This window comes from Malaclemys terrapin, chromosome 1, assembly GCF_027887155.1.
Source record: "Malaclemys terrapin pileata isolate rMalTer1 chromosome 1, rMalTer1.hap1, whole genome shotgun sequence".
Taxonomy (NCBI): domain Eukaryota; kingdom Metazoa; phylum Chordata; order Testudines; family Emydidae; genus Malaclemys; species Malaclemys terrapin.
In genome coordinates, this window is record NC_071505.1 from 331,836,255 (window position 1) to 331,863,789 (window position 27,535).

The window sequence follows — 27,535 nt, forward strand, 5'->3', positions numbered from 1 at the left end:
AACACATAAGCATGTACATAACTTCATGAGTAATCCCAGTGACTGAAAGGTCATTATTTACATGTGTGAAGTTATTAGGGTGATCAGATGTCCTGATTTTATAGGGACAGTCCGATATTTGGGGCTTTTTCTTATATAGGCTCCTATTACCCCCCACCCCGTCCCGATTTTTCACACTTGCTATCTGGTCAGCCTAGAAGTTTTGCACCTACGTGTTTGGAGAAACGGGCCCCTACTATGCACTGTAGCGCACTTGCTTAAATACATGGGAAATGGAAATGCTGTTTGGGCTATGCAGTGCCACAGATATGATACTCAGATGGCACTGTATCTTTTCCTGCATGGGGTCTCTGTTTTCTTCCAGCTGTGCCATTTGACTGCTAACCTGCATTTCCCTCCTGCTCACAGGATTAATATACAAATAATAAATCTAGGCACTTCTATAGCACCTGCCACATGAGGCAGTCATAGGGCTTTACAGAAAGTGGGGGAACTCCTGGCTTTACTGAACTCAGTGGGAGAATTGCCATTGTTCTTTAACTGGGCCAGGAATTTCACACAATATGAACCCAATATTTCACCTACTAGGTAGGTGATGTTTCATTCAACAGCTGGGAAAACAGAGAGAGACAAGACACGCTTAATCTGAGACACCTTTGGATTTTCAGAGGTGTTGAGCACCACCCCCGGCTCTCATGCCTTCAATGTTCTCTAGTAATTCTTTATTTCACAGTGAGTGGGGGATGCTCAACAGCTCTGAAAATCTGGTTCTTCCAGAGTGGATTCACCCAAAGTGACTGGCCAATTTTGAAAACATATTCCCAGTGACATGCCCATAGTTCATGCTGTTAGACTGGGAAAGTATTGCTCAGATTCTTGCTCTTAATGAACATAGGTCACAGTGCTGCACAATTTTCATTTTTAATAGGAGCTATTTCAACTTTGTTTCCAGCTTCTTTAGCATCTGTTGCCTTTGTCATAGAGGGAGCCATTCTAAGTTGTTGTTTTTTCAGTCTTTGAGGAGACTTCATCTTTTTAATCATTGTTAGAGCCAGGTTTAGTTTTTGGGAGGTCCCTTTGGTGAACAGGGAATTTAGAAAAGAGCAACGAAAATGATTAAGGGGTTGGTGATCTTGAATTGTAACCAGGTTAAAAATATAACAATGAGTAGCTTGACCAAAGCTTGAATGATATCCGTCTGTTGCTAACCGACGTGTGTAAGCAGTGAGGAGCTAGCAGAATTTAGGTTAGAGCAAGCAGGCATAAGTACAAGAGATGCAATTTAGCAAGAGAAACTATAAGGATTTATATTATGACATTAGTTGTTAAGCAGAATTCCCCATTAAAGACAATAGGAGAATTTTTTAATAAACTGATGTCCCAATACAAATAAGGGTGAATATCTGGAGATGCTTTGTGAACTAGCCCTGGGTTTTTCTAGGGCTCTGTATGACATAGCATGGAAGCCCTCTTGCTAAATCTGGACTAGATATGATCTTCTCAAATGTTAAGGATTAGGTACAGGCACTTGTCACTGGGGGCTGGAAGTGCAGGCGGACTTTACAAGCTGGATGGACTGATACACAGGGCACGGATTACTATTCCTTGCAAATGCCCAAACTGGCACAATTTTTTCTAAATATTACTGTAAAACAAGCTCATGGATCCCTTTTCTCATAGGTACCAGATGGCCTCCACCTTCTCCACCCACTGTTAGCTCTCTCTGGCTGCCTCTTTTACACTATCCTCCACAACTCTTTAAAAATATTGCATCCATGCTTTCTGCTATCTGTATTATCAGACTGCAGTTTGCTGTACAGTGCTAGGTAACACTAGCACCCATGGTTTTATATGTTGAATGGCCTCTTGTGTGGACAATACGTGGAGGACTGGAAATGTTTACTCTTTGCAAAGCTGGAAATGGGGCAGGGAAGGTTCTAAACAAGAAGCTCTACAGTGAAGCAGGAAAAGAGAGTAGCTTTATGGGTGGTGCTATTTTATTTATTCTAATAAAATTCCTGATTGAGCGTTAGAAGAAAGTCACTCTTTCTGTGATCCTTTCCCGTAGTCCCGATGATCTCATCTTTCAGTCTCCTGATCTTCTTTTCCAGTAGTGCTCTTAACTGATGCTTAATGTGCAGTATATACACCCCATTTTCTGCATTGCTAGAATGAACATTTTGTCCTTGCCTTCTGTCACTTCTGGATCTGTTGACAATGAACAGAATGACAGCAAATGGTGACTTAGAAGGGAACACTCTGAAGATGGAAGCGGCAAGAAGAAACTCTCTTAATTATAAAATGTTATTGGAGAAAAGAGGTACATAACTCCATGGCAGTATGTGCACAAATCGTAGTCTAGACTGCGCACATAAAGCATGAGGCAAAGAATCTTTTGCTCTAAAATAGGTAAAGGAGAATCTCTGTTAGCTGTCTCCAGTAGTCCCCAGCTGCTAGCACAGTAGTGTAGGAACAGGAAGAGGGGATTCTCTTCACCTCCACAAATAATATTTTGGGTTGACCTGAAGAGGAGAAGAATGACTGACTGTCTTGGGGAACAAGCTTAGATAATGGCACTGGATGCTTATTCAGCAATCTGATAGCTGCTGTACATCCTGACTAGCTGGGAGAGATAATAGCAAATAAGAGAGGTGTACTTCATTGTGGCAGGAGTTGCAAGTAGGATTTTTTTGGGGGAGAGGAGGGTTGCAAAATGCAGCAGACATGGGGAATTTATTAGTTGTATGGTAACATCTGCAATATATGTTCCTCTATTAATCTTTTCAAAGAGAGTATATGGATGTACATTTTTTTCCCAAGAAACCTTGCTCCTGCAATCTGACTCTGATTTAAATTCTTTTCCCAGCAATTAGCAATTTACTTCTGTTTCACTGATAGGTACTACACAAAGTAAAAATAGAGAAGGAACTTTGGGCAATCGTGGTTGTATGGCAACTTGCTGTGGGTGGTTGTCACCTAATTGAAATAAATTTCTTGGCCATTTGTGATGTGAATTATTATTATTCCAATTTGCCACTAGAATGAACCTACTTCTAGTTACGCTAGGGGATATTTCTCTGTGACTTTCCCAAATGACCATGCATCAGATAACACTTTTTTTTTTTTTTTTTTTTTTTAGTTAAAGAGGCAATAAGATTGAGTGAAGGGCAATATTTCTTGTCTTGTGGAAGCCTGTGACAATCACTATTTGAAACATCTTAACATTAAATAAAATCACACGTGAAATGTGTTTTGGCTGGAAGCCTGTTACATTTTTAGGATGAGGAACATTAAGCAGGGAGGGGGGTTGAACAAATCAGTGTGTCCTCTCTCCTGGAACTGCAAACCTAAGCAAGTAGATCCAAAATTCCCCTGAAAGACGAATAAATGGCCTCTCTTTCATCTCCCCACCTCTTCTGAGTTGAAATAAAATGCAGGCAGTTTTAACTAGGGTTTGTGCAAATTAATTGAAGATCGTGATTGTGCGTCTATTTTAAATGAAGATGTCATGTTTAAAATACTTAATGGTGCAGATGCAATGTGTTCTTTCTAAACGGAAATAACTATTGGGAAGAATTGAGAGCGTTACTGATCACTTAAATGTCTCAGCTGAGTGGGTATTAGAACTGTTAAAACAAATGCATCATTTTCTGAAATTCTGTAGTAGTGTCTCCTCCTAAAAATATTGCCAGATTAGTGCTTATCAGACCAGTAATGCAGTGTGCTCACACCTTCAGGTAACAGTGTGATTCATTTTTTTTTTTTAATGATAGTGGCTGCTAACTGTAACTATGGAATGTATTGTCATGGAAACCACACTTTTCTAAATTTACACCGGTGCTGGTGATGAGAGAGACAGGACTTGAAAGAAAATCTGATTAATAATGAGACAGCCAGGCTGGGAATAAACAGATCAAAGATTCAGATATTTTTATGAGCATTTGTCATAACATGTATTCTAAATAGGGTCAAGCAATATTTCATAGCTAACCATGAGGAAAAGTTGGAAAGAAGTCCTGCTTTTGTGTTACTTTGGAATAATAGGTCAAACAGAGCATGGATTATTGATGTTTGGTCAAATAGCAGCTCTATAATAAACTCCCATGTGATCTAATGTGGCATATAAAACACATTTCAAGGCTGTGTGAAATCAAACAATGGCCAGAGTGAATTGAGGACAGTGAAGTTTTAAAATCTGTCATTTGCAAGAAAATCCTTAAATAAATAAATAAATAATTAGGACTTACGATGCGAACTGGGTTGTAATTTTAACTATGGAGCAATTGATGCTGCTCCATAATACAGTCTTTCTGATCAATTTTGTATCTAAGCTAGGGTTACCATACGTCCGGATTTTCCCGGACATGTCCGGCTTTTGGGGGCTCAAATCCCCATCCGGGGGGAAATCCCCAAAAGCCGGGCATGTCCGGGAAAATCGGGAGGGAGGGCTGGGCCGGGGTCGCGGGGCCGGGTGCGCGGTGCCGGGCCGGGGTCCAGGGGCGCAGTGCCGGGCCGGGGCCGCGGGGTCAGGCCGCCGAGGGGGTGCGCTGGGCCGCGGGGCCGGGAGCCGGGGGGTCGGGCCGGGAGCCGGGCCGCCGGGGGGGTGCGCTGGGCCGTGGGGCCGGGAGCCGGGGTGTCGGGCCGGGAGCCGGGCCGCCGGGGGGGTGCGCTGGGCCGCGGGGTCGGGCCGCCGGGGGGGTGCGCTGGGCCGCCGGGGCCGGGATCCGGGGCGTGCGCTGGGCGGGCCGGGGGTGGTCGGCCGGGGGCCAGGGCCGGCACCCCAGGGCCCGAGCCGACCCAGGCTGGAGCCGCCGGGGGGGCCAGCCTGGGCCGCACCCCCCCTTACCTGCCCAGGCTTCCCGCGAATTAAATGTTCGCGGGAAGCAGGGGAGGGGGCGGAGACTTTGGGGAGGGGGCGGAGTTGGGGCGGGGCCAGGGCCCCGTGGAGTGTCCTCCTTTTGGAGGCACAAAATATGGTAACCCTAATCTAAGCACTTTTAATACACACTACTGTAGTATCTAGGTTCCCTGTATGCAAACTGGGAAACCTCAGTCCTATCCTTAAGGAATCAGAACTAATAAATGTAAAATATTATTGTATCAAATCCTGATTAGTTTATAAGTGAAGAAAACTTCTAAAAGGAAAAGTTAGTGATCAAGGGTATTAAAAAAACAAAATCCATACTGTTTAAGAAACTAAATCCTTTTGTTACCTGGGGTTTTGCTGAACTTAAAACTCTTGGTAACTTTACTGTTTGTGAGATGGTGTTCAGGAAATAAATCAATGGGGACACTGCCATCCAACCGATAGATAATTGATGCAAGCAGGCAAACAAGTGCTTTCACTCAAAGCTTCTACTTTATTTAGTCTCCAGCACTTGCACGCATCTGCAACTGGTTAGCAGAGCACCCCAAAGCACCCTTCAGATTCATATTTATCCAGGGTCTATAAGAGGTCTTAAGTGGATAACTATAGATGTCCAGTGGCCAGCCTTCCATCTGCAGGGGAACTGGAGAGATGTCCAAGCATTCAAGTGTCCCCGAGCTCATATTTCTTCCTCTTTATATCCAATTTGTCAATATTACATAGCTTGCTCATAAGTCCCTCCCTCCCTCCGTTGAACAGAACTAAATTAAGGGTGGGGATTTCTAGCCTGTCAGAGAGGCAGGGGAACTTTCCATCAGTTAACCAATAGTAATAGTTAACTATTGCCAGACTTTCCATCTTGCAAAACTGCATGATTCGGAGAAATAAGTCAAGTCAGGAGAGCATAGGGTCATGTTCACTCCTCAAGGTTACTCTCACTTCACTCTCCTCTCCTGGTCTGTTAGTTGTGCTAAGGCCTCCTTTTAGCTGATTTCGGCAATAAGCATAACAACTGGTATTCCAGCTGATGGCAGTGGTTTAAGCATGTTACTGGGCTATCAAAAATCTGCATCTAAACTTTCAGATTTTTGGAAAGCGGGGGGTGGGGGAGTGGTAAATTACATAGGAAAAAATCCATATCTGTACTTATTTATTTTTAGTTATTGTACTGCTCCCTTTACATTGTGGCCTCCAGTCAGCATAACGATATAGAGTTAAAATATAATCTAGTTACAAATTCTCTAATATTTACTCTGAGAATTCGTTGAAGCACATCCATATTTGTTCTTTCATTTGCCATAAGTGTTTCTATAGTCTGTGAAGCACATTCTGTGCTCACTTTAGCCTGGTCCCTCACAGAAAATATTCCAATCATCTCTTCAGAATACACCGACAATTGTCAGGGAAACAACTGCTCTCATTTAATCAGAAAGAGCTCATAGTGTGATGAGCAGAGCCTCATAAGTTACAAATGGTAAAGTCAAGTCACTATTTAAACAACTGCTGGGATTATTTCACTGTCAGCTGTGAAAGTGTTTAAACTGCCTTCTTCCCCCTTTTTTCTCCTTCTTGCTTTTTGTATTTACACTTTTTTATTCATTCAGCTTTTAACATAAAGTTAAAAAAATTACAGCTATCAGATTGACCATCCACATGATTCATTATACATTTTGATCCGTCACTACTGAAATTGAGGAAATACGACCGCTGCTAGCTATTACTACAGCCAAAATATTATAGTTCCCCTAACCTCCTGTAATGGTTAAATTCCTGACATACTGGAGGCTAATGGGTAGAATATGTTTAAAGGTTATATTATTGAATTATAGCTGCCTCATCTGTAGGTATAGTACTTCAAACAGAGTTTAAAGGGATGTTTGGGTTTTTTAAGCTTCATGCTGGTTCGTTTTCCATGTAGCTTCATGTATTTTTTTTTTTCAGTGTCTCCTGCAATCCATCAGACTGTCTATTTGCAAATTTGTGCCTGGAGAAAGCTCCCATGTGGCAGGCGAGGATTGGGTAAATGCTACTTGTAACAGTGTTTTCTCCCATTGCAAACTCCAGCAGCTGAGATTTTCAGCTTTGAGTACAGTTTGTTTCATGCTGAGATTCATCTTTTTGGAGAAAGCAAAGGTCGTAGCTTCTATGAAGTTGCAATTCAATAGATCCTTTTTCTGGGGGTTGGAGGAGAGGGAATCCTTACTGGAATGCATATTGATAAAGGCTGAAGATTGTGTCTTGTTAGATAAGTAGTTTTTTTGTTATTTGTTTTTCCCCTCCCCACAATGACTATGTATTGCAGCAACTCACTGGCTTTTTACCAAATCAGGAGCTGCAGTATTTTTCTTCCGATGGAATAATTTCAGCCCACTTGAGCTAGCATGACAATCTTATGTGATTGTTATGAGTAGGCGTTTATATCCTTTTACATGCTAATACTGCCACACCTGCTATTCCCCCTCATTTCCATTTTTTCCCTTCAATGTAAAAACTAATTTCCCAGTGGAAGGGAAACCCTGAGATTCATGATCAATGCTGCATCATTGATTCATCAACAAAGAAGGGGATGGCTGAATGGGACACAGGTAGAGATTCAAGCAGGCTGCTTCCGACTAGCAAGAGAAGATAGCTGTTGAGCAGCATATGTTGCCACTCCATGTGCCGTATCAGCTACTTGTTTTTATCTTTCAGTAGGCTGCTACTACTGCAGCACTAAAGGAATGTGCCCTATTGTTAAAAATCCTGACTGCTTTACACCAATGATTTGCCACTGCAAAGTTGCATGCACCAACAACACTTTATCGTTGATGTTTGGATGCAAGGTAGGACGCAGTTAATATATTTAAATGCATGTTGTAACTCCTTTGATTATCTGTGCTATTTTATTTAATGCCTGAATAGGGATATAGATAAGATTCAGAGCAAATTGGAATTTGTTGGCTATATGGTAGGGCTTACAGTACTGATACATTTCAGATGTTATAGGAAATCCAGAGTAAGAAAGGGTTTCCTTTATTTCTATAGTAGTACAAGTACAGATTTACATAGGAGAAACAATTGGATTATAGAATTTGTTTTAGACTTAACTATATACTTGGCTAACAAAGGTAACTAAATCATTAATGTCTCACTTGCCCAGCTTCGTTGCATTTGAAATGTATACCTGCTATTCTGAAATCCTGAACTAAGTAGAAATGTATCTACTGTTTTCATTGATGTCGGTGATGGTGCTCCTAATGAGACTAGAAATGATGAAGTATGCAGCTCTGCACTTCTGTATAATAAATAAAGTAAGCCCATAAAACCTTTAAAAGTCTGCAGAAGGTGACAAATGCATATTTAAATAAATGTTTGCTTTTTGGGCTGGACAATCAATTAAATTTAAGAGAGAAATTCAGTCAAAAGGTGGCGTAGTAATCCAGAGAAGTTCATTTTTGGCTCTATAAAGGAATCCCACCTCTAATTTTGCAAAGAAGGTGTTGGGTTGGGTTTTTAATTTTTTCCTTAAAGAAAATTCTGATTTTACATTTTCTTGTACCCATTTTTGCTCATTATTCTTTTTCTAAAATAATTTAATAGAGATGTCTTGTTAACACAAGACTTATTAGCTTTGGAAAAAATAAGTTTAGTTCTTGGATCCTTTGAGCATCCACCATGGAATTGTAGGGGGTGTAGAATTTTTTGCCAGTTCCTATGCACAGCTGTCTGTTAATAATTATGCAAATAGTTTTAAAGCTGTTCTGTTCGTTAAAAAGTACAGTGATCAAATAATTACTTGGTGCTACTAAAAAGAGTTAAGATCACAGTTGAAGGATGATTACACCTGCATGGATTTTTCAATTCTCGTAAATGGCTGTGTCCATTGAAATATGCCAGTGCAAGAAACCTCAAACCTCATTTAGAGTAGCGACACAACATTACTTTGGAGTTACCATGAAATACCAAAAAATGTTCTGAAATACCAGGTAGTAACTCCATATAATACTGTCATAATATAGATGAGCTAGTATTTCTAAATGTAAACTAAAGGCTAATGACAGTTAGATTACCTAAAGATTAAGAATACCGTATCAAGCATAGTATAGTTTTTTAAAACTTAATAATAACCATTTACAAGTGTTGGTGTGTCTACCTTTCTACCTCCATACATGTTTTCTTGGTATTTAAGGTGTTGCCCAGCATGGGAAAACCATAATCACCCTGTTCTTATTCCAAACAAAACTGAAAAGACATAAAGGTGCTCTAATTTTAATTGCTGTGTCATGATGCCACTAATGATGTGAACAGTGTTGACAGTTTAACAATTTATAAGCCTCTTCAAATTTCTTCATAAAAGCAATTAATGCTTCTTTTTCATTTTAACTTCAAAACTGATTGTGAGTGTTAAATTATAATTTAATAAAGGTGAATTATTAGTCAGGGGAAATTAAATGCAAGCCACCAATCTAATAAGGTAGGCCAACGGCCTAGGGACCAGCATCCAATTTGTATTCCTGCCCGTAAGCATGATTTTCAAAGGATGTTCTTTGAGGCACTTAAGCTCTTTCATGATTTTCAGATCCTGTTATGAAGCAGGAGAATAAAATTAATTTTATTTGTTTAGAGCTGCAGGCTTATTACTTAGTCACAGTATGGTGTTTTTACTTTAAGAAACCACATTATGAATGAAATAACTTGGGGGGAGGGAGAGAGAGAGAGAAGAGGATGGTGATGCTAAAGAATGATGATGATGATGATGAAGAATGATGCTAAGGAACCTAAGTGTAATGACTTGTGTTGAACTCACCCTAGACATGTCAAATTTGTACTTTCTTGACACTGTTACCAGACGGTGTGTAGTACAGTGGTAGAAATACAGATATTTGACATATCACTGGCTCCCCTTTTTGTATCACAGCGAAGACCCCGTAAAATCCCCAATGTACGAAAGCAGACCGCTTTGCTGCTCTCTGAGCATATTGTCCATTTTAATGGTGGCTCATATTTAATATTTGGAATGGTTGGATTATTTCGCAAGGGTCAGGTATTCCTGGTTCACTGTATTTAAAATAACTTTCTGCTTATCTCACTGGGCTGATAAGGATAGAACACAGTAATTCGATGAGAGAACGCCTATTGGATCATAAGGTCAGTTTCTTTACCAATATCGGGTGTAGTCCCTGAGAGAGGACATACCATGTCAACGTTTAAGAGCATGGCTAGAAGTTTGTTGCATGTTCCTCAAGTCTATGGTCTGCATTCTCTCCTAGATCTAATTGGATCGGGACTAAAAGAGCAGGAGAACTAAAGGGACAGCTCAGAGCCCGCAACTCAGCCAGGAGCCCCCTCCCACACTCTGAACCCCTCAGGCCCACCCCCTAACCCAGAGCCCCCTTCTTCACTCCAATCCCTCATCCCTGGCCCCACTGCAGAGCCTGCACCCCCAGCTGGAGTCCTCACCCATTCCCATCAGCAAGGACTCACCTTGCTCTTTTTGCCCCAAAGCTGCTGCTCCTCCCCCTCCTTTTGTTCTCCAGCCCACCTCTCGGCATAGGCTATTTTTCTTTTTCAAGTCACTTCGCTTTGGGCTCATGGTTTAAAGACACTCCTAGTTCTTTATATTTAAGGGGATGGATTGTTGCCATTCCCAACTGGATCTGGTTTTTGGAAAAGTGTTCACTTATGCTGCATAAATCAGGAGTAGCTCCAGAAGAGTCTAGCATTAGTGATGTGAAAGATGATCTCTTTTTGGAACACACGATTAATCAATTTACAACAAAAGGTAAAATCCCAGACTCGAGTTATGTATGTGTGATGAAAAAAATAGTTTTCCATTATCTCACCATCATAAAAAAAGTCAGTACTCCAGTATATACTGTTCTTTCAAGAAGAAATTCAAAGTTCAGGCAAATATCTCCGTGCTGTAAAATAAGCAGGTCAAATAGCGAATCAGAGTATAGCAAATATATACTGAATAGAGACAAAGAAAAATCTCCTCTCTTAAAGACTGTGCAAGTTCCAAAACTGGAATGTTCCTAACACTTTTTATTTATAGCTTTGTGCCCTAATGTTAGCGGGGGCATGGTCTCACTGTATTGTGGGGAACTTCCTGGCTTATACACTACCCCGGTGGAATTGGCTAGTGAAAGGATGTGAGTCCTCGCTCCCACTTCCTTTACCTAGAGGCCTGCCTGACTTCGGACTCCCCTTCTGCTCTCCTGTGTGGCAGAGTCCTCACAACCCCGACAAGGCTGGGCCCAGGATCTCTAGGGAGCTCAACTCCCAGGGGGTTAGGGTGTCCCCACTGCAGGGTACTCTCTTGGCTCTGGATGCTTCCCTGACCCACTGATCACTGCATATAGATCAACAAATATAATTTAAAAACATAAGGAAAAATGAGAAAGGTTAAAGGAAAACACATAACCCTACTCTGTGGCATGGGGACATCACAAACAGCCGTCTCTGGAATTTAAGGGAAGTTCACAGTCTGTTTCTCACATGTGCCAGGCCTCCCTCCTGGGCCCTGGCTGCGCTGCAGGCATGCTGCGGGTCAGATACTTGCTCTGGTGGAGGCCACATGTCTTCAGGCTTTGGGTGGCAGGAACCTTCTTCCCAGCATCAGCCCCCCCGTCGGGGTTATGATCCCCCTGCAAGGCCCCTTCGCTGATGGAATCTCCCTGCGCTGGGCCCTCTGCCCAGTTCCCCCCCCCTCATATTCCCCAGCTGTAGGGTTGCCAACTTTCTGATTGCATAAAACTGAATGCCCTTGCCCTGCCCCTTTCCTGAGGCCCCGCCCCCCACCTCACTCCATTTCCCCCCTCTCTCCAACACTCGCTCTTCCCCACCCTCGCTCATTTTCACCGGGCTGGGTTTGGGATGTGGAAGGGGGTACGGTCTTTGGGCTGGGGGTGTGGGTTCCGGGCGGTGCTTATCCCAGGTGGCTTCCAGTAGCGGCGACATGTCCCTCCGGCTCCCAGCCAATGGGAGCCATGGAGCTGACATTTGGGGCAGTGCCTGTGCGTGGGCAGGGGGAGTGCGCAGAGCCCCCATGGTTGCCCCTGTGCCTAGGTGCTGCAGGGACATGCAGGCCACTTCCAGGAGTCACATGGAACTGGCCACTGTGGCCAACCAGACTTTTAGCAGCCAACTGGACTTTTAGCAGCCTGGTCAGCAGTGCTGCTGGAACCGCCAAAGTCGCTTTTCAGCCGCATGTTCCAATCAAAAAATGGACGCCTGACATCCCTACCCAGCTTCTCACTGCAGCTGGCTCTGGAGTGCCCCAGCTTCAGCTCCACTCTGCCTCTCTGCTGTTGCTTTGCCTCCAGCACAGCGCCCTGGGCTGCCTCTCTGGCTTCTCTGGTTCTGGTTGCTGCAGCTCTGCTCCCAGCGTGGATCTGCTCCCGGGACTGCTTCTTTAGCCCCCCTGCCTGCTGCTCTCTCCTGAGCTCAGCATCATTCTGGACCAGGAAGCCCCAGCTTATACGGAGGGTGGGACCCTGGCCTCTTGACTCCCTCATTAGCCTGCCTGCCCTGTCAATCAGGCTGACCTGGAGCCCCTGAGGACTCTCTCAGGGTCCTGATTTCCCATTGGCCCTTCCCCTTTCTTTTGGTACTGGGAGCTAGCCAACCAACCCCCCAGGAAGCACTTTAGTAAGCGGCTAACAGTCCCCTTATACTAAGTTAGAACCAAAGTCTTCAGGTGGGTAAGAAAGGAAATTTTGGGTCTGCACCATCATAACCCATTTCTTGCTTTTATAGTTTGCTGATTTCTAACAGGGGGAGCCGTGGGGAGTTTTCTGGAGAAAGGGCGGGGTGTGGCTGCTGGTACCTTTTTGAGAACATGTGCGCAGTGGCCTAGCTATACTATATGTTACATGGATATTCCTGAGAATGGAATAATCTGTGTGGCATGCTGGACAACCTTAATTCTGGGCCTGTTTTCATGGTAATTGGTACGTGGCTTGTGTTTGGCCAGTCTTACGGACTGTTACTTTCAAAATGCAAAAGGGTTCAAAGTAATATAATCTGAAAGGCAGGACAGCTTCTCTGTGGCTTAGGTACTTATATTATCCCACTGAGTGCAGTGTCTGAGTGCACCTCAGTTTTCAGTTTATTTATCCTCAGAATGCTTCTGTGAAGTAGGAGAGTCATTATACGGACAGGGAACTGAAGCACAGAGACTGTACCAGATTTTTAAAGGTATTGAGGTGCTAAAACAAGCATCCAGGTACCTAAAGGGATTTTCAGAAATGGCTAAGTACCTAATTCCCATGGTCTCGCACACACAATCGGCTGGATCAGGGGACTGAACCTCATAGATTCATAGACTTTAAGGTCAGACGGGATCATCATGATCATCTCGTCTGACATCCTGCACATTGCAGGCCACGGAACCTCACCCACCCACTGCTGTAATAGACCGCTAATCTCTGTCTGAGTTACGGAAGTCCTCAAATCATGGTTTAAATACTTCAAGTTACAGAGAATTCACCATTTGCACTAGTTTAAACCTGCAAGTGACTTATGCCCCATGTTGCAGAGGAAGGCAAATAACCCCCAGGGTCTCTGCCAGTCTGACCGGGGGGAAATTCCTTCCTGACTCCAAATATGATGATCAGTTAGACTCTGAGCATGTGAGCAAGACCCACCAGCCAGGCACCTGGGAAAGAATTCTCTGTAGTAACTCAGAGCCCTCCCCATCTAGTGTCCCATCCCTGGCTGTTGGAGATATTTGCTGCTAGCAGTCACAGATTGGCTACCTGCCATTGTAGGCAGTCTTGTCATACTATCCCCTCCATACACTTACTTGTGTCTCCCAAGTCCTAGGGTAGTACCCTAATCACAGTATCATAATTCCCCTACAGTTCAAATTATGTCTATCACATAAGAGTAGATGGCTTAGGCCTCAATTCAGCAAAGCACTGAAGCACATGCCTAAGTCCCATTGAAGTCAATGGGACTTAAGCACATGCTTAATTGTAAGTATAGGCTGCAGTACCTTGCTGAACTGGGGTCTTTAATAAGTAGTTTAATGTGGATGTACTGTTACCTCAGGCCTGTTAACATCTGTTGACTTTGTTCTTATGTGAAGTGCCAGTAATTATTTCTATTTGAGATACTTCTTATGCTGTCATTTGTTACATCTCTTGACTCTTATATATACAGGTGATGTTTTGCTTGTTCACTTTTTTCTGTGTATCTTGTAAGAAAATGTATTAGAAATTCCAGCAAAAGATGCACATGGGCCTCTTATTAGCTGAGTTTGATGGAAATTTTGAGGAATTGTGCTTTCCTTTTTATTTAGGGCTAATTTGTGTCTGGCCATAGCACAGTTGTGGATGGCAGAAACCTCTCCCCGCTCCTCCCTTGCCCATGCAAATTTATTACCTGCAGCTCTCTGGGAGAGCAGTTGAGTCCAGTTATAGATTGTGCATTTCTTTTTTTCACCACTGCTCATCTAAGCAGAAATGTCCAGCTAATGCTAAACTCTCTCGCTCCTCCAAAGGTGCAAAAGCCCCAACATGGGACATTCGGCCAGTTTGTGCTAAGACTTACATATGTGCTTAGCCTAAAGCACATGAGTAGTCAAATCTAACTCAAATGAAGCCTTTGATTTCCCCCAACATTGTGCACTCAATATGCTCTTCCTGATCAGGAGGTTGGTAGACTTTGCCCCCCCCACTAATATATTTAAATACCTTCCTAGATAGTACCTAAAAATAAAACTAGCGGAGTAACACATGGCAGATTAATCTGTAAATCTGAAGTTGCAAGCTTCTCTTGGTAGAAGTCATTTTCTTTAATATCTGCAGCACAAGCTGGTCAACTCAAGAGTGTTATAATAATAGGTAATAAAAGTAAACTTTAAATAACTGAATAAGGGTTTGATTTGTGGAATCTCATGGAACTATCCAAGGTGGCTTATGAGTGTCAGTTCTTACTTGTGAACATATTTCAGTTCTGATTTTGGGTGGTGTCTGGAAATGAGGTCGTGTGAGAATAGATATTCATGATCACACCTGCTTCTATGGTCCACTATTGGAGATTGATAGATTGTATTCGGTTCCAGAATGATCTGAGGGAGTCACAGACTATCAGAATGAGTCCAGTGGAACATAATTGTTATGCGTAGCAGATAATACACAGAGTGGTACCTGGATGCCTCCTTCCACATATCAAGTTTGTTAGGTCAGCATGGTTTTTAAAAAACTGCTCCGCACCAGCTGTCGTTGCAGGGGAGAACGCTGGATTGCCCATAGCAGGAGACTGAGTATGATCAGCTGTGTCATAGAGGATTTGTGCATTCTTATGGAGAAGCAGTGCTAAAGGCAAAGACTTTTCTCTCTAGCATAGAATCCATGAAAGCTAACGTGTCTCAGCTGGCTATGCCGCTTGCTATGAGGTATTGCTGAATTTTCTTAGATAATGGCAATTGGGTACAGACTGAGGTGGTATTAACTTACAGAAATGTAAAAAGGGATGCCTATTCCCTAACATAAGTTAAAAATACAATCTAAGTGCAGTGGTACAGTCTAAGGTAGATAAAGTGAGCCAGGCAGTGTAAACACTGGCGAACAATTCCCTCCCACTTTCAAATGCCTGCAGGGAAAAGATGAGCTTTATGATGCATTCTGAAGGTCAACAGGCTCACGCTCTCTCAGACTGGGGGGGAAGTGAATTCCAAAGTCAAGGGGCCCACATGGGAACACCCTGCCAGCAGCCCTCTTGTCATATCTGTAGGGCTCCAGCTTGAGTGCCTCTGCTGATCTCAACCATAGTAGTGTGATATAAGCAGAGACAATTGTTCAGGTCCTAAGCCATTAATGGCTTTAAAGAGCAAACCCAACACCTCATACTTCGCTGAGAAACCCACATGAAGGCAATGTGGATCATGGCCCACTGGTTTAATATGGTTGTGGGAAGACAAAGTGGGCAGATGTCACTCCCTGGAAAGAGCAAGTAGGGTTTGGAGCTGGCACACCCAGAGAAGGGGGCTAGAAGAATAGGAAGCAGTCTAGGAAAGGAGCAATGAGGGCTGGGAAAAGAACGCCCACAACTGCTGGTTTGAGAGACACTGGACTGAAACCTGGCACAGAGGGCGGGCAGGCTACTTGAAGTACAGGGCTGGTTCCCCTATGAGAAATGAAGGAGTGACACCTGAGGCAATTAATGGGAAGACTGCCTAGCATTGCTGAAGGAAAGCCTTTTTGATATACCCCAGAAGGGGGTGATACTGAGTGACCTGGCTGGATGGCTGAGTAATGAAGAGGATGCTGTGGTTTCTGGAGTGAGAGAGGGGCTACAGACCTGACGGAGATGGAGTAACGGCGTGTGACTGCAGGATAGGGTAACCAGGTGTCCGGTTTTCAAAGAGACCCTGGCAGCTCCCGTCAGCACTGCCAACTGGTCGAAGTGCTGCAGAACTAAGGCAGGTTAGTCCTTACCTGTCCTGGATCCGCGCTGTACCCCTTAAGCGGCCAGCAGGTCGAGCTCCTAGGCATGGTGGCCATGAGTTTCCGTGTGCTGCCCCCGCCCCAAGCAACGGTTTCGCACTCCCATTGGATGGAAACCGTGGCCAATGGGAGCTGTGGGGGCAGTGCCTGTGGGCGAGAGCAATGCACAGAGCTGCCTGCCTCGCCTCCACCTAGGAACCAGACTGCTGGCCGTTTCTGGGGCGCAGCACGGAGTCAAGATAGGCAGGAAGCCTGACTTATGCCCCCCTCCACTCCCACCCCCGCTGCACCGCTGACAGAGCTGCTGGAGATAAGCCTGTGCCGGAGCCCCTACCCCAGCCCTGATCTCTCTCTTCCCCCCCCGCCCCCAAACCCGGAGCCCCCTCCTGCATGCCAAGCCCCTCATCCCTAGCCCCACCCCAGACCCTGCACCCCCAGATGGAGCCCTCACCCCCCCTGGCACCCCAACCCCCTGCCCTACTCCAGAGCTAATCCACAGAGCGGTCAGTGGAGGTTCCATACCTGCAGTGAGTGAAATGCCCTGTTCCTCATCTGTAAAATGAAGATACAGCACCTCAGTTAGAGAAATATTGTTGAGAGTAAATTCCATAAAGCAAAAGCCTGTAAAAACAAACATGATAAACAGGTGGTTGCATTCTGACTTGATGAGAGAATGGCCCTCTCTGGCAGTATTTTCTCCACTGACCTCAGTGAAGTCATAACCACTTAAATTATTAACTGGTTGAAGCATGTGGGGCCTGCCAATCTGATGTAGACTCATTTAGAAAGACGGGTTTAAGTTCAGTGAATTAGACTTTTATGAAAAAAAAAAAAAAGGTAACGAGCAATTGTCCACCAGATGATTGACTTGTATATTCAATTTATTACAACAGATGCCTGGTATATATTGTAAGTTTTTTAATGTATAATTATGGCACATACACTATTTCTGAGAGGTATTGTCATCTGGCAGTAAAATGCCAGGAAATTTTTAGAGAAGAATGCCCTGGCCCACTTTAAACATTGTTATGGAACGATCACCTTTTATAAATCTTAAGGAAAGGGAGAGTGATAGGGCGGAAAGCGTTGCCTCAATACAGGACGGGAAGTCAGGCATTCCTGAATTCTGTTCCTGGCTTTTCTAGTGACTCCCTTCTGTGTCCTTGAGCAAATTCTGCCTCGCTTACCATTTCTATCTGGGCAATTGGGTTGTTAATACTTACCTCATGGGGTGTTGTAAGCATTAATAGTTATTGCTTGTACGCACTTTGCCTGAGAAGAGCAATGTAAATACAATGTGGTGCTGGTTTTAACTTTTAAAACCAAACTACAAACCTAGATTAGGGTGGGAGGAGTATGTTGGAGTGGGGATTCAGCTGGGAAGCGTCAAGCACTAAGCATCTCCACCCTAACCTCCCTCCAAATAGTGTATATAATTCAGATCTAACTTGAAAGCTCTTGTTCTGGGGCTCTTTAAAAGCCCTTACTTCTAGGTCTGAGCCCTTGCATGCCAATTTTTGCCCACAGCTAATTGTCATGGTTGAATTATATAAACCCCTGGAAAAAGAGTTTGAAATGAAAATGCTTGACGGGCTTTTATCTGCACCAGTGCAAGTAGTGCTGCTAAGTTCTAATATATTGCACAGCCTGGCTGAAGGGGAGAAATACACTCCAGAATTCTGCTACTTTGACTATTTTTATTTTTAAGTTTGCTTAAAAATAATGATAGGGTGACAAATCAGACAGGCAGTTGACACACATGAACATCCACCTGTCGCAAGGAGCTAAACCAATAATTATATTGCACAACTTCTGACGGGATCAGGGGCCTGCTCATTAGAGGCAACCTTCAGTCCAGTGCAGAGGGTCACTTGAACTGCACATTAAGCTCCTGATCCTGCAATTTACAATAGGTAGGTAGACTGCTCCACCCGTGTGGAGCCCCATTGAAGCCACTGGCCTGTCCAAGCCTAGTAAATTGAAGGGTTGGTATCTCAGGGCTCTGCAACATGGGACATTTTGCCTTATGAGTATATTGTTCAACACCTAGAAACAAAAATGCTACCCTTGTCCATCTTTACACTAGCCCCTCTGTACTGCTTGTTGTTCCCAAATTTCTTCTCATGGCTGAAGTTGGATTGTAAGCTTATCAGAGCACTGTCCATGCCATCTTATTCTGTAAGGGGCTTAGCATGGTCTTGGTCATTGGCAAAATAATTTATTTATAACATGGTAATAATATCTCCCATGTACAGCAGTTTGGGATAATAACTGGGGAATTACTCTGACACAACTAGAACAGTCTTTTTTTTTTTTTTATTTAATTTAGATTCCATTCCTGAGCAACGTAGGGCTTCTCTATACAGAGAACTAGTGTGTGGCAAGCTCTAGCATGTACGCACTAAGTCACCACTTGGACCTTGCTACTGTGTATTAAAAATTGCATAGCGTGCTTTGACGTACTGCTGTTTGAAACATATAAGAGCATTAGCAAGGTAATATTGACGTATTCAATAGCCAACAATGAACTCAGCATTGTAGAAAACAAACTTTAAAAAGTGATGTGGTCCCTGGCCTGATGAACTTTAAATCCAAAATAGAAGAAAAATAAGGAGTACAGTCTAGTGGTTAAAGCAAGGGCATAGACGTTAAAAGTTCTAGGTGTTATTCCCAGGTCTGCCAGTGATCTATTATGACATCTTAGGAAAGTCACATTGGGTGAAATCCTGGATATGCTGAAGTTAATGGGACTTTTGCCAATGAATTCCAGGGACCCAGGATTTCACCTTCATGCATTAAATTCACAATCTATCAAATGGAGTTAAAGACTTCAAGGCTCTGTATAACTCTGCTAATCTTCCTCCAGTGCTCCCTCTACTCAGCTCATGTGCTCTGCCTAACTACTCCCTTCATTTTCCTTCTCACACTAATCTTTGTCTTCTTGCATGCTACTGCTTCCCATTTCGGACTCACTCTCACTCCCTGGGTGCGGGAGTGTGGGTGAATGTGGGTGGGAGATACTCATGAAACTCCCTGCTTGACCTGTATTGTGGCAATATTCCCATTTTTATCATTATGATAATTAGTGATTCTAGGCCCTGTAGAAGTGCAAACTAGTAGTAGTACAAAGAGTATGCATCTGATATTGCTTGGCTCAGTGTTGGCACTGTTACTTACCTGAGGAAAATCATGGTGTAATTTTAAACAGAAGAGATGGTGAGGGGAAGTCAATAGAAGTAGTGGTTTAACATGGCATTTGGAAACGTCAGACAAGTTTGAGGTGCTCTCATTGGACCAACTTAGATTTTGAGCTACAAAAAGCTCTTCAGGTCTGAAAAGGTACTGAAAGTGTCACAACTAAATACAAAGTGGAACAGATTGTTTAATGTAAGCAGTTGACACATATTGTGAGTGACCATTCCAAATGAAGTGGCCCATTTATTTATTTAGCATATTTGCAGAGCCAAAAAATCGCATTCTCAGTGGCTAAGTAGAGCTCTCAGAGCCCACCGCTGAATTTGGTTAGTGAGCGCTCATTGACAATGTGTATCGTTGTTTGATCTGCGCTGCAGTAGCCATTTGGATTGTCTCGAAGGCCCCAATTGCCTTGAAGGTGCTGGTTGGCTTGTCCAGTCCAGAATCTGTTAAGAAGGACAACTCCGCATAGGTCAAAAAAGTGGGTTAGATTTTCAGGGTCTAGCAAAATTATAAATTTAAGCTTTCAGGCTTACCATTTGAAGGTGTTGTGCAGGTTTGAGGATGAGCACTGAGAAGTCAGAGTGTTCCGTTGTGAAGTGTTTACCCACAGGTGATATGGCATTTTTGTCTCTATCATTTTTCTGTGTAAGTACCTTCACGAGTGTAGTGATCGTCTGTGACGTTGTGCAGTCTCTATGGTTTTATAAAAATATGGTAATGAATGAATATAATGTAACTGGAATATGCTTCATGCAAAAGGTCTCTTGTACGGTATCATTACAAATCTTATAATCTACTACATGTGATCATCCTATTTGTATAAATGTACCACTCTTGTATCTGGGACTAGAAATATGAAATACAACTCTGAGGGCCTATTGTAATTATGCAAAGTGTGGGCCATTAATGGTGGTTTGGAATCTTAATGGCTCCTATCAACCAGGACAATTGACTGGGGCTCTGTTTGCAAGAAAGCCTTTCTGTGAGTCAGGCTGGGAGGAATGAAGGCTTGGGGTCTTAGTGTCATGTGACCATGTCACATGAACTGGAATCTATCTTTAACCTGGTGCTTTTCCAGTGAGGGGGGGGTGGAAACCCAGAGACAAAGGATTCCCACCTTATGCAATAGATATATAAAGGAACAGAACAAAGAGGGAGAGCCATCATGAAGAATTCCCTAGCTCCCACCTGAGCTGGAACAAGAGCTGTACCAGGGGAAAGAATTGTGCCCAGTGGGCCTGGAAGGTGTCCAGTCTGAGGAAAAAACTTACTGAAGCATCTCTGAGGGTGAGATTATCTGTATTCAGTTTGATTAGACATAGATTTGCGCATTTTATTTTATTTTGCTTGGTAATTTACTTTGTTCTGTCTGTTACTACTTGGAACCACTTAAATCCTACTTTCTGTATTTAATAAAATAATTTTTTACTTATTAATTAACTCAGAGTATGTATTAATACCTGGGGGAGCAAACAACTGTGCATATCTCTCTATCAGTGTTATAGAGGGCGAACAATTTATGAGTTTGCCCTGCATAAGCTTTATACAGGGTAAAACAGATTTATTTGGGTTTAGACCCCATTGGGAGTTGGACATCTGAGTGTTAAAGACAAGCACACTTCTGTTAGCTGCTTTCAGATAAACATGCAGCTTTGGGGCAAGTAATTCAGACCTTGGGTCTGTGTTAGAGCAGACGGAAGTGTCTGGCTCAGCAAGACAGGGTGCTGGAGTCCTGAGCTGGCAGGGAAAACAGGAGCAGGAGTTAGTCTTGGCACATCAGGTGGCAGCTCCCAGGGGGGTTCTGTGATCCAACCCGTCAGTCTGGTTTCACCCACATAGGCATTTAGTGCACTGGATGAGGTAGACCACATATTGATAGGCATGTGTAGCACCCATGGATCTTGAAAGGTGTGTTGGGAATGGGTATTGTAGTAGTGAAATATGTCTGCAAGTTTTTCATCTATTGTTCTCAAGCCCTGGTCTGTGGAGAGCTTGCTTCTGATGGTGAGTTTAGAGAGGCTGGGGGGGTTGTTTGAAGGCCAGAAGAAGGGGTTCAGGAAAGACTTCTTACAGGAGTATGGGTTGTAATTGTTATCCCATATGAGTCTGTGGCAGAGAGATCTACCTACCTTTTTGGAGAAGATGCAAGCTTGAAAGTCTGAAATTTCTTTCTGGATAAAGAATGAGAAGGCAAATATTACCTTGGATGGTGTATGATAAAACACTAACAAAAACTTGTTTTCTAACCCCTTTATAACAAAGCAATCTTACCTGATTGTGTTTTTGTTTTTGTTCTAGGAAGATCTAGAACTTAACTTAATTGATATCCACTGAAATGAAAATAAACAGAGCTGAGGACTGGGAGGAGAGACTGCCTTTCATTGTCCTTAATCCTATGAAACTTCCATTGATTTCCATGGGAATCTTGCTGGATTAAAGGACTGCAAAAACAGCACAAAACTTGCTAAGGAGAGCGTTTAATGATGGGGAATGACTGATGAAGAATAGTTCTCTTGTAGTCAAAAAGATCAGAGTATGTTATCAAATTAAATCAGAAAACATTTTTTTGTTTTGCTTGGGTTTCATAAACTGAAAATCAGGAATCTGTGTTTTTTTTTTTTTTTTAAATGTCTATTTGTTACTTACAGAATGGATATACTTTCCATGTCTCTTAAGGTATACCTTCTCAAGTACTGTAATTTCAGACATAACAAGCAATGCAGATCTAATGGTATTTAAAAGTTAGTGGGATGGTTAGAGGATTAAGATACTTCAGATGTCCATCACAATACTTACTGATTAGTTGGTGAGCATAAAAAAGATCGGGCATAGTGTACTTTTCCACTTATTTTCAGTAAATAGTGAAAGTGCTAAGCACTGAAAGTTGGGATGAAATCAAGATAAACTGAACTCTAACTTTTAGTTACAATTCTTCTTTTGCCCTCTAGCTAGAGAAGGGGAAGAGAAAAGTTGTAGAAATCTATCAAATAGAAAAATACTTACCTTTATATTGCTTGTCAATAAAAGGTTATTTTCTCCACCATCATTTTTTGTCCGGACAAGGAAATTTACAGCAGGTAGAAAAGAGTAAAAGATTAAACAATATGCCTATATTTGTCTTGCTGGCTATCCTGACTTAGTTGTTTCCTGGCTGGAAGTGACCAGTCTTGCTTGGATGGTGAATAGTGTTTTTGCTGGTTTTGCTACTGACTACAGCTGTTTTGATCATTATTCTGGTTGCAGATAACTTCTTTGCCTTGACTCCACAGCTCATGAAAACAGGAGTCTTGAGCAGCTTGCTACTTGGTTCTCACTTGACTGCTTAATGACATGGTGATTTGGTATCCGTCCCCAACTCCCACATGTGTTTCTACACTAAAGGGTGTTTAAAATGCAATTCCATGTTAAGGATCTCACTTTAGCACCAAGAAATAATGCTAAAATGACAAATGCTAGTGACACAGGATTTTTTTAGAAGATCATGGTGATTGCAGTATTTTTTTTCTTCTTTGAATGTTCGTTTTTGGTTTTTTTGAAATATTGCTGACGTTTTCACCAAATGTTGGGCAACACTGACCTGAGCTGTGACAGCACTTGTGATTGGTCGCCTCTGGAAAGTGTAGGTGGGTTGTCTTGTCTGGCATGTACAAGGCAGAGGTTGAATCCCTTTCAGATAGGGAGACAGAATAGGAATTGCTGACCTTCGGGTCCCAGTTGGGGTCTCCCCATTTTCCTCTCTACTCTCACTTCAGTGCAAACAAACCCTGAGGGGGGAAGCTCTATTTAGGACCTTTTTATCCACAAATCTTCATTTGGTGACTGTTTTAAATACAGACCCCTGGGAAGCAGGGCTTCATTTACCAAGAGAGACTTTGGCTAAAGATGTGTATACTTGGTGTCAGTTCAAACGCCTCAAAATATCTCTATATTATATAAAATATCTCCTATAAAGGAGTCACATTCTTCCTTACAGGTCTGGGATCTAAACCTGGGGAGGGAGGGGAGAATTTTGCTTACCTTATATTGTGTGACTTTTTTTCTCTTTTACACCTGAGAAACTGTACATCTCTTTGTATCCCTTAAACTAGAAAGCTTGGAATGAAATAATCATAAGCAGAGGAGAAAGTGGACAGGAGTTCTTTTTACTGCGGATTCGATATGCCCTTTCCATACTAATTGGCTCCTCTTCTGTAGAGAGCTGTAAATTTTGTTTAAATTCTGAAAAGTCAATGGTCTCCATCTGCCTCCTGTGTCAGACAAGGAAGCCTGTCCTCATGTGCGTGCACTCGATTTGTCAAGGACTCAATTGGCTACTCAAGAACAATATAGCTGCTGATTGTGGTGTTCAACCTATTATTAGTAAGGTTTTATTTGTTTTGTTTTTACCTTCAAAAATGGCTTAAGCAATGATGTGCGACTCGTCCAATCTTTTCTATATAAAATTCCAGATTAACCCTTGCCTCAAGGAGAGGTTAAAGCATTGGAACGGGATTGGAGTTAGGATATCTGTGTTCCATTCTTTGCTCTGCCACAGATTTTATTTTTGGCTTTGACCATATGGCCTGGTACTATATATACATGCATAGTATTGTTTGTTTAATGCTACTGTCTGGTCCAGTTTTCAGTATTGTGACTGATGCTTGCCAACAATTCAGTTTTCTAATGAGTTCAGAAAAAGCATTAGCAGAACTGCCAGGGTGCAGTGACAGAAGTGGGAATAGAACAAATGTAGGACTGCTTTAACAGTTACAAAGAGCCCTTTTGAGATTCTCTTCCCCCCCCCCCTCCGGTTGTAGCCTTCCTCTTCCCCACTACTAAAAATAAGAAGGCTGATTATCACTTTAAGGGAACTATGCTAATAGGCATGTTTTAATTACCGTACCTCAGTCTAAGCTTATACGCCCACAGCACCTCTTACATAACCCAAACTGTTGAGTTCTAATTATACAATTATAATTTTAACATTTTGTTAAATGGTGTCATTTTAGGGAGGAGTTCCTCTGTGCCGCATAGTGGAGCGCTCGGAATTAAGTCCCCTACCAGCACTGGCCTGTCCGATAGAGTTTAAAGGATGTCAGTTGCCTCAGAAAGCACACTGTCTGCAATATTGGCAGCAATCCTAATGCACACTACAATGCCCATCAGATAAAACTTAAAACTACCATGCTTAGCACTGTTACTGCAGTTGGATCAATGATGCATACAGTCCGCTCCTTCCCCCACAAGAATGTAAGTGGCATTTGTGAATGCACAGTCCTTGACAAGGTCTGCATCTATAGAGGAAATAAAGAACTTTTTCAAATGTGAAGGAAAGGTAGCTATCTATCCTTTAAGTGTATTTTGCATTAGAAAAAGATGCTAGATTGACAGCACTGGAAACGAAAGTCACCTTTACCTACAAAACTGGTAAACTGTATTGACTATGCTAATGTTACAGTTTCCTTGCAAGACCCATCAGCCTTTGTGCATGAGAGGAGGCTATCCTCCATGCCCATTCAGTTATTAAAATCTATGGTATTTGTGGGTCAGCACTTCTGAAAATCAATTATGTTTAGATGCCTAAACCCGCATTTAGGAGTATAACTGGAGGAACCCAGTCTTTGAAAAATTCAGCCTAACTTATTTTATTTGATCCACACCATGAAGCCATCAAGTAGCATTTATTTAGGCACCATAATTCAGTTTAACACATTAATTTACTTTAAAATATCACATACCTAATGTTACAATTAATTATTTGCTAAATTATACGAAACCAGAAAACTTGGAGTTAAGGTTGCCCTGGCTGGATCGTGTGTGTGTGTGTGTGTGTGTGTGTATAGGATCTTTTTATTAACATGATCATAATCAGACTTAGGATCTGATGTACTAAATCAGACAATTAGTTCATTAGACCAGGAATTTTATCTCCAGCAGTGGCTTATATCAGCTGTTTTCCCCAGCCCAGTAACACAGCTATTGTACACTGCAGCTTGAGTTGCGAATTTCTGTCCTGTTTGGTGGTGGTAATCCTGAATTGTGAGCTCTGAATACCCCATGATTTTTATCATAGAATTGATCTAGCTACTGCTTATGACACTGACACCCTGCAGTTATGAATTCCACAAGCTACCAATGTGCTGACAAATGGCAATCATTTTTCAAACAAGCCCAATTGTTTTCAAACACAAGCTATTATTTTGTGTTGTATTAAATTACACCATATCATATTGGGGCTAGCAATTAACCTGGCAGAGTTAATTTCACCCTGGACAGAGCTGAACAGTTAGTTGGTTTTTTGTTTTGTTTTAAGTTTTGGGAGTGGAGCACTTCTCCCAGGGATCACTGTGGGATTCCGGTAGCTAGGCAGTAGGGCAAACTTCTCTGGAGTGAGTCCTTCCATGGTGCCTGAGGGATTTGCTGTTCCTAGCATATGCTCCCCTTACTCCCCTGCCCAAAATATCCACTGTGATGCTGAGAAACCAGGTGCCAGCTCTTATCAAGGTTTCATACCTCAACTGAGCACTGACCAATTCATTGATGGAAACCAGTCAGCTGTGTGTTAGTATGGTTAAGATGGGTATTGAATTTATATCCATGTGTTTAGACTTTATGAAATCTTGTAAATTGCTACATGTACTAATACTGTTTATAATGTCTGTGTCCCATGCTATAAGATAATACTCAAGTGTTTTGCTATATAGTTCTGAAGTGTGTAACTCAACAAACAAGAAAAAAACTCTACTGAGTACAAAATCTAAATCCTTATGAAAGGCCTTAGTTCTTCCTGATTGGCAAGAGGTATCAAAATTAAATGGGCCATTGTGACCATCACAATACAAAGACTTTGCTAATTGCCCGCCTGCGCGCCCAGAAAGAGGCTACCTGCAAAAGGGTTTGTCCAATCAGCTTGAATTCTGAAATCTCATCTCTTTCCCTGTTTGGATTTACAGGGGCTGGAGCTACAAAGCAGAAGCAGGGATCCCAAGGGTCAACCAGAGTTAACACTAAAAGACATTCAATGCTAACAGATTGCTATACTTCTTTCACCTTTGGGAACCAATTGATTTTCTTGGTTAGTTTGCTACAGGATTGGCTACAAACATTCTCTCTGGTGTGAGATCTGAGGTACAAATTGACCTGGAGTAAGTGACTGATCTCTTGGGACTGGAAGCAAACTGAATCTTTTGATCTTTGGTCTATAGCAACCAACTATCACTAAGCCCAGCTTGCCTGGGTAGTGACATGTCGACACTCAAAAAGCAATATCCTAAAAATCTGTATTGCATGTTCACACTAGCTCCCTCTGGCAGCAGAGTGCATCCACAGTTGGGGCACTATGATCGACAATGCCGTACACTGACAGTTAAATCAGTGCAAGCGCTGCTGGTGAGGTCTGGCACTGCTGACAGAAGGAGCTAGTGTGGCCATGCAAAATTGATGTAATTACTGCAGTGGCTGTACGTCGACATAGTCAACTTAACACTAATGGCAAGTCTACGCTACAAAATTATCTGTCACTTAACACAGCCATTCTTTTTGGTATCCCAGACAATGAAGCAGGGTCAGTTTTACATACAGGCCAGACAGACAGCTGCTTGCTGCTGTGTGCCTTTGGGATTGCTACACTTATTTCACTAACTCAGACCCATAGGTTATGAGTTGCTGAGGCTGCCACAAATCTTAGAGCAAGTCTACACTACTGCTTAAGGTGATCTAATGTACCTCACGCGAGGGTGTGAAAAAGCTCCCTCCCTCGAGCGACGCAAGTTCCGTGCTGTCCGCACCAGCACTATGTCGGCGGGAGACGCTCTTCTGCAGCCATAGTTTACACTTCTCACCAAGGTGGAGTAATTAGGCTGACAGGAGTGCGCATCTTCACCAGATGTGCTATAGTGAGGCCCCACAAAAGTCATGTTTACCCAAGTGTGACTGGTTCCTCCCGGGGTGACACCTATAACTGGGGTACCACTGAGCCCTCTGATCCACCAACCTGGGCTCCCTCTCCCTGTGCTGCTGTGACATGCTGCAGACCCACTCCCGGTCTTATACTTCCACC

The 27,535-nt window shown here is 42.8% G+C and overlaps 1 protein-coding gene across 11 annotated transcripts in view; it reads left to right on the top strand.

The window, feature by feature from the left end:
• The window catches only part of DLG2 (discs large MAGUK scaffold protein 2), a 1,481,925-nt gene that overhangs the window by 530,963 nt on the left and 923,427 nt on the right, over positions 1-27,535 (top strand). For 2 of the 11 annotated variants that reach the window (XM_054015739.1, XM_054015745.1), the window contains exon 1: positions 7,553-7,689. The exons of the other annotated variants lie outside the window; for them this stretch is intronic. In XM_054015739.1, coding sequence (XP_053871714.1) covers positions 7,588-7,689 — 102 coding nt within the window. In that variant the 5' untranslated portion in view covers positions 7,553-7,587. Of the gene's footprint in view, positions 1-7,552; positions 7,690-27,535 lie in introns of those variants that run through there. 11 annotated transcript variants of the gene reach the window in all.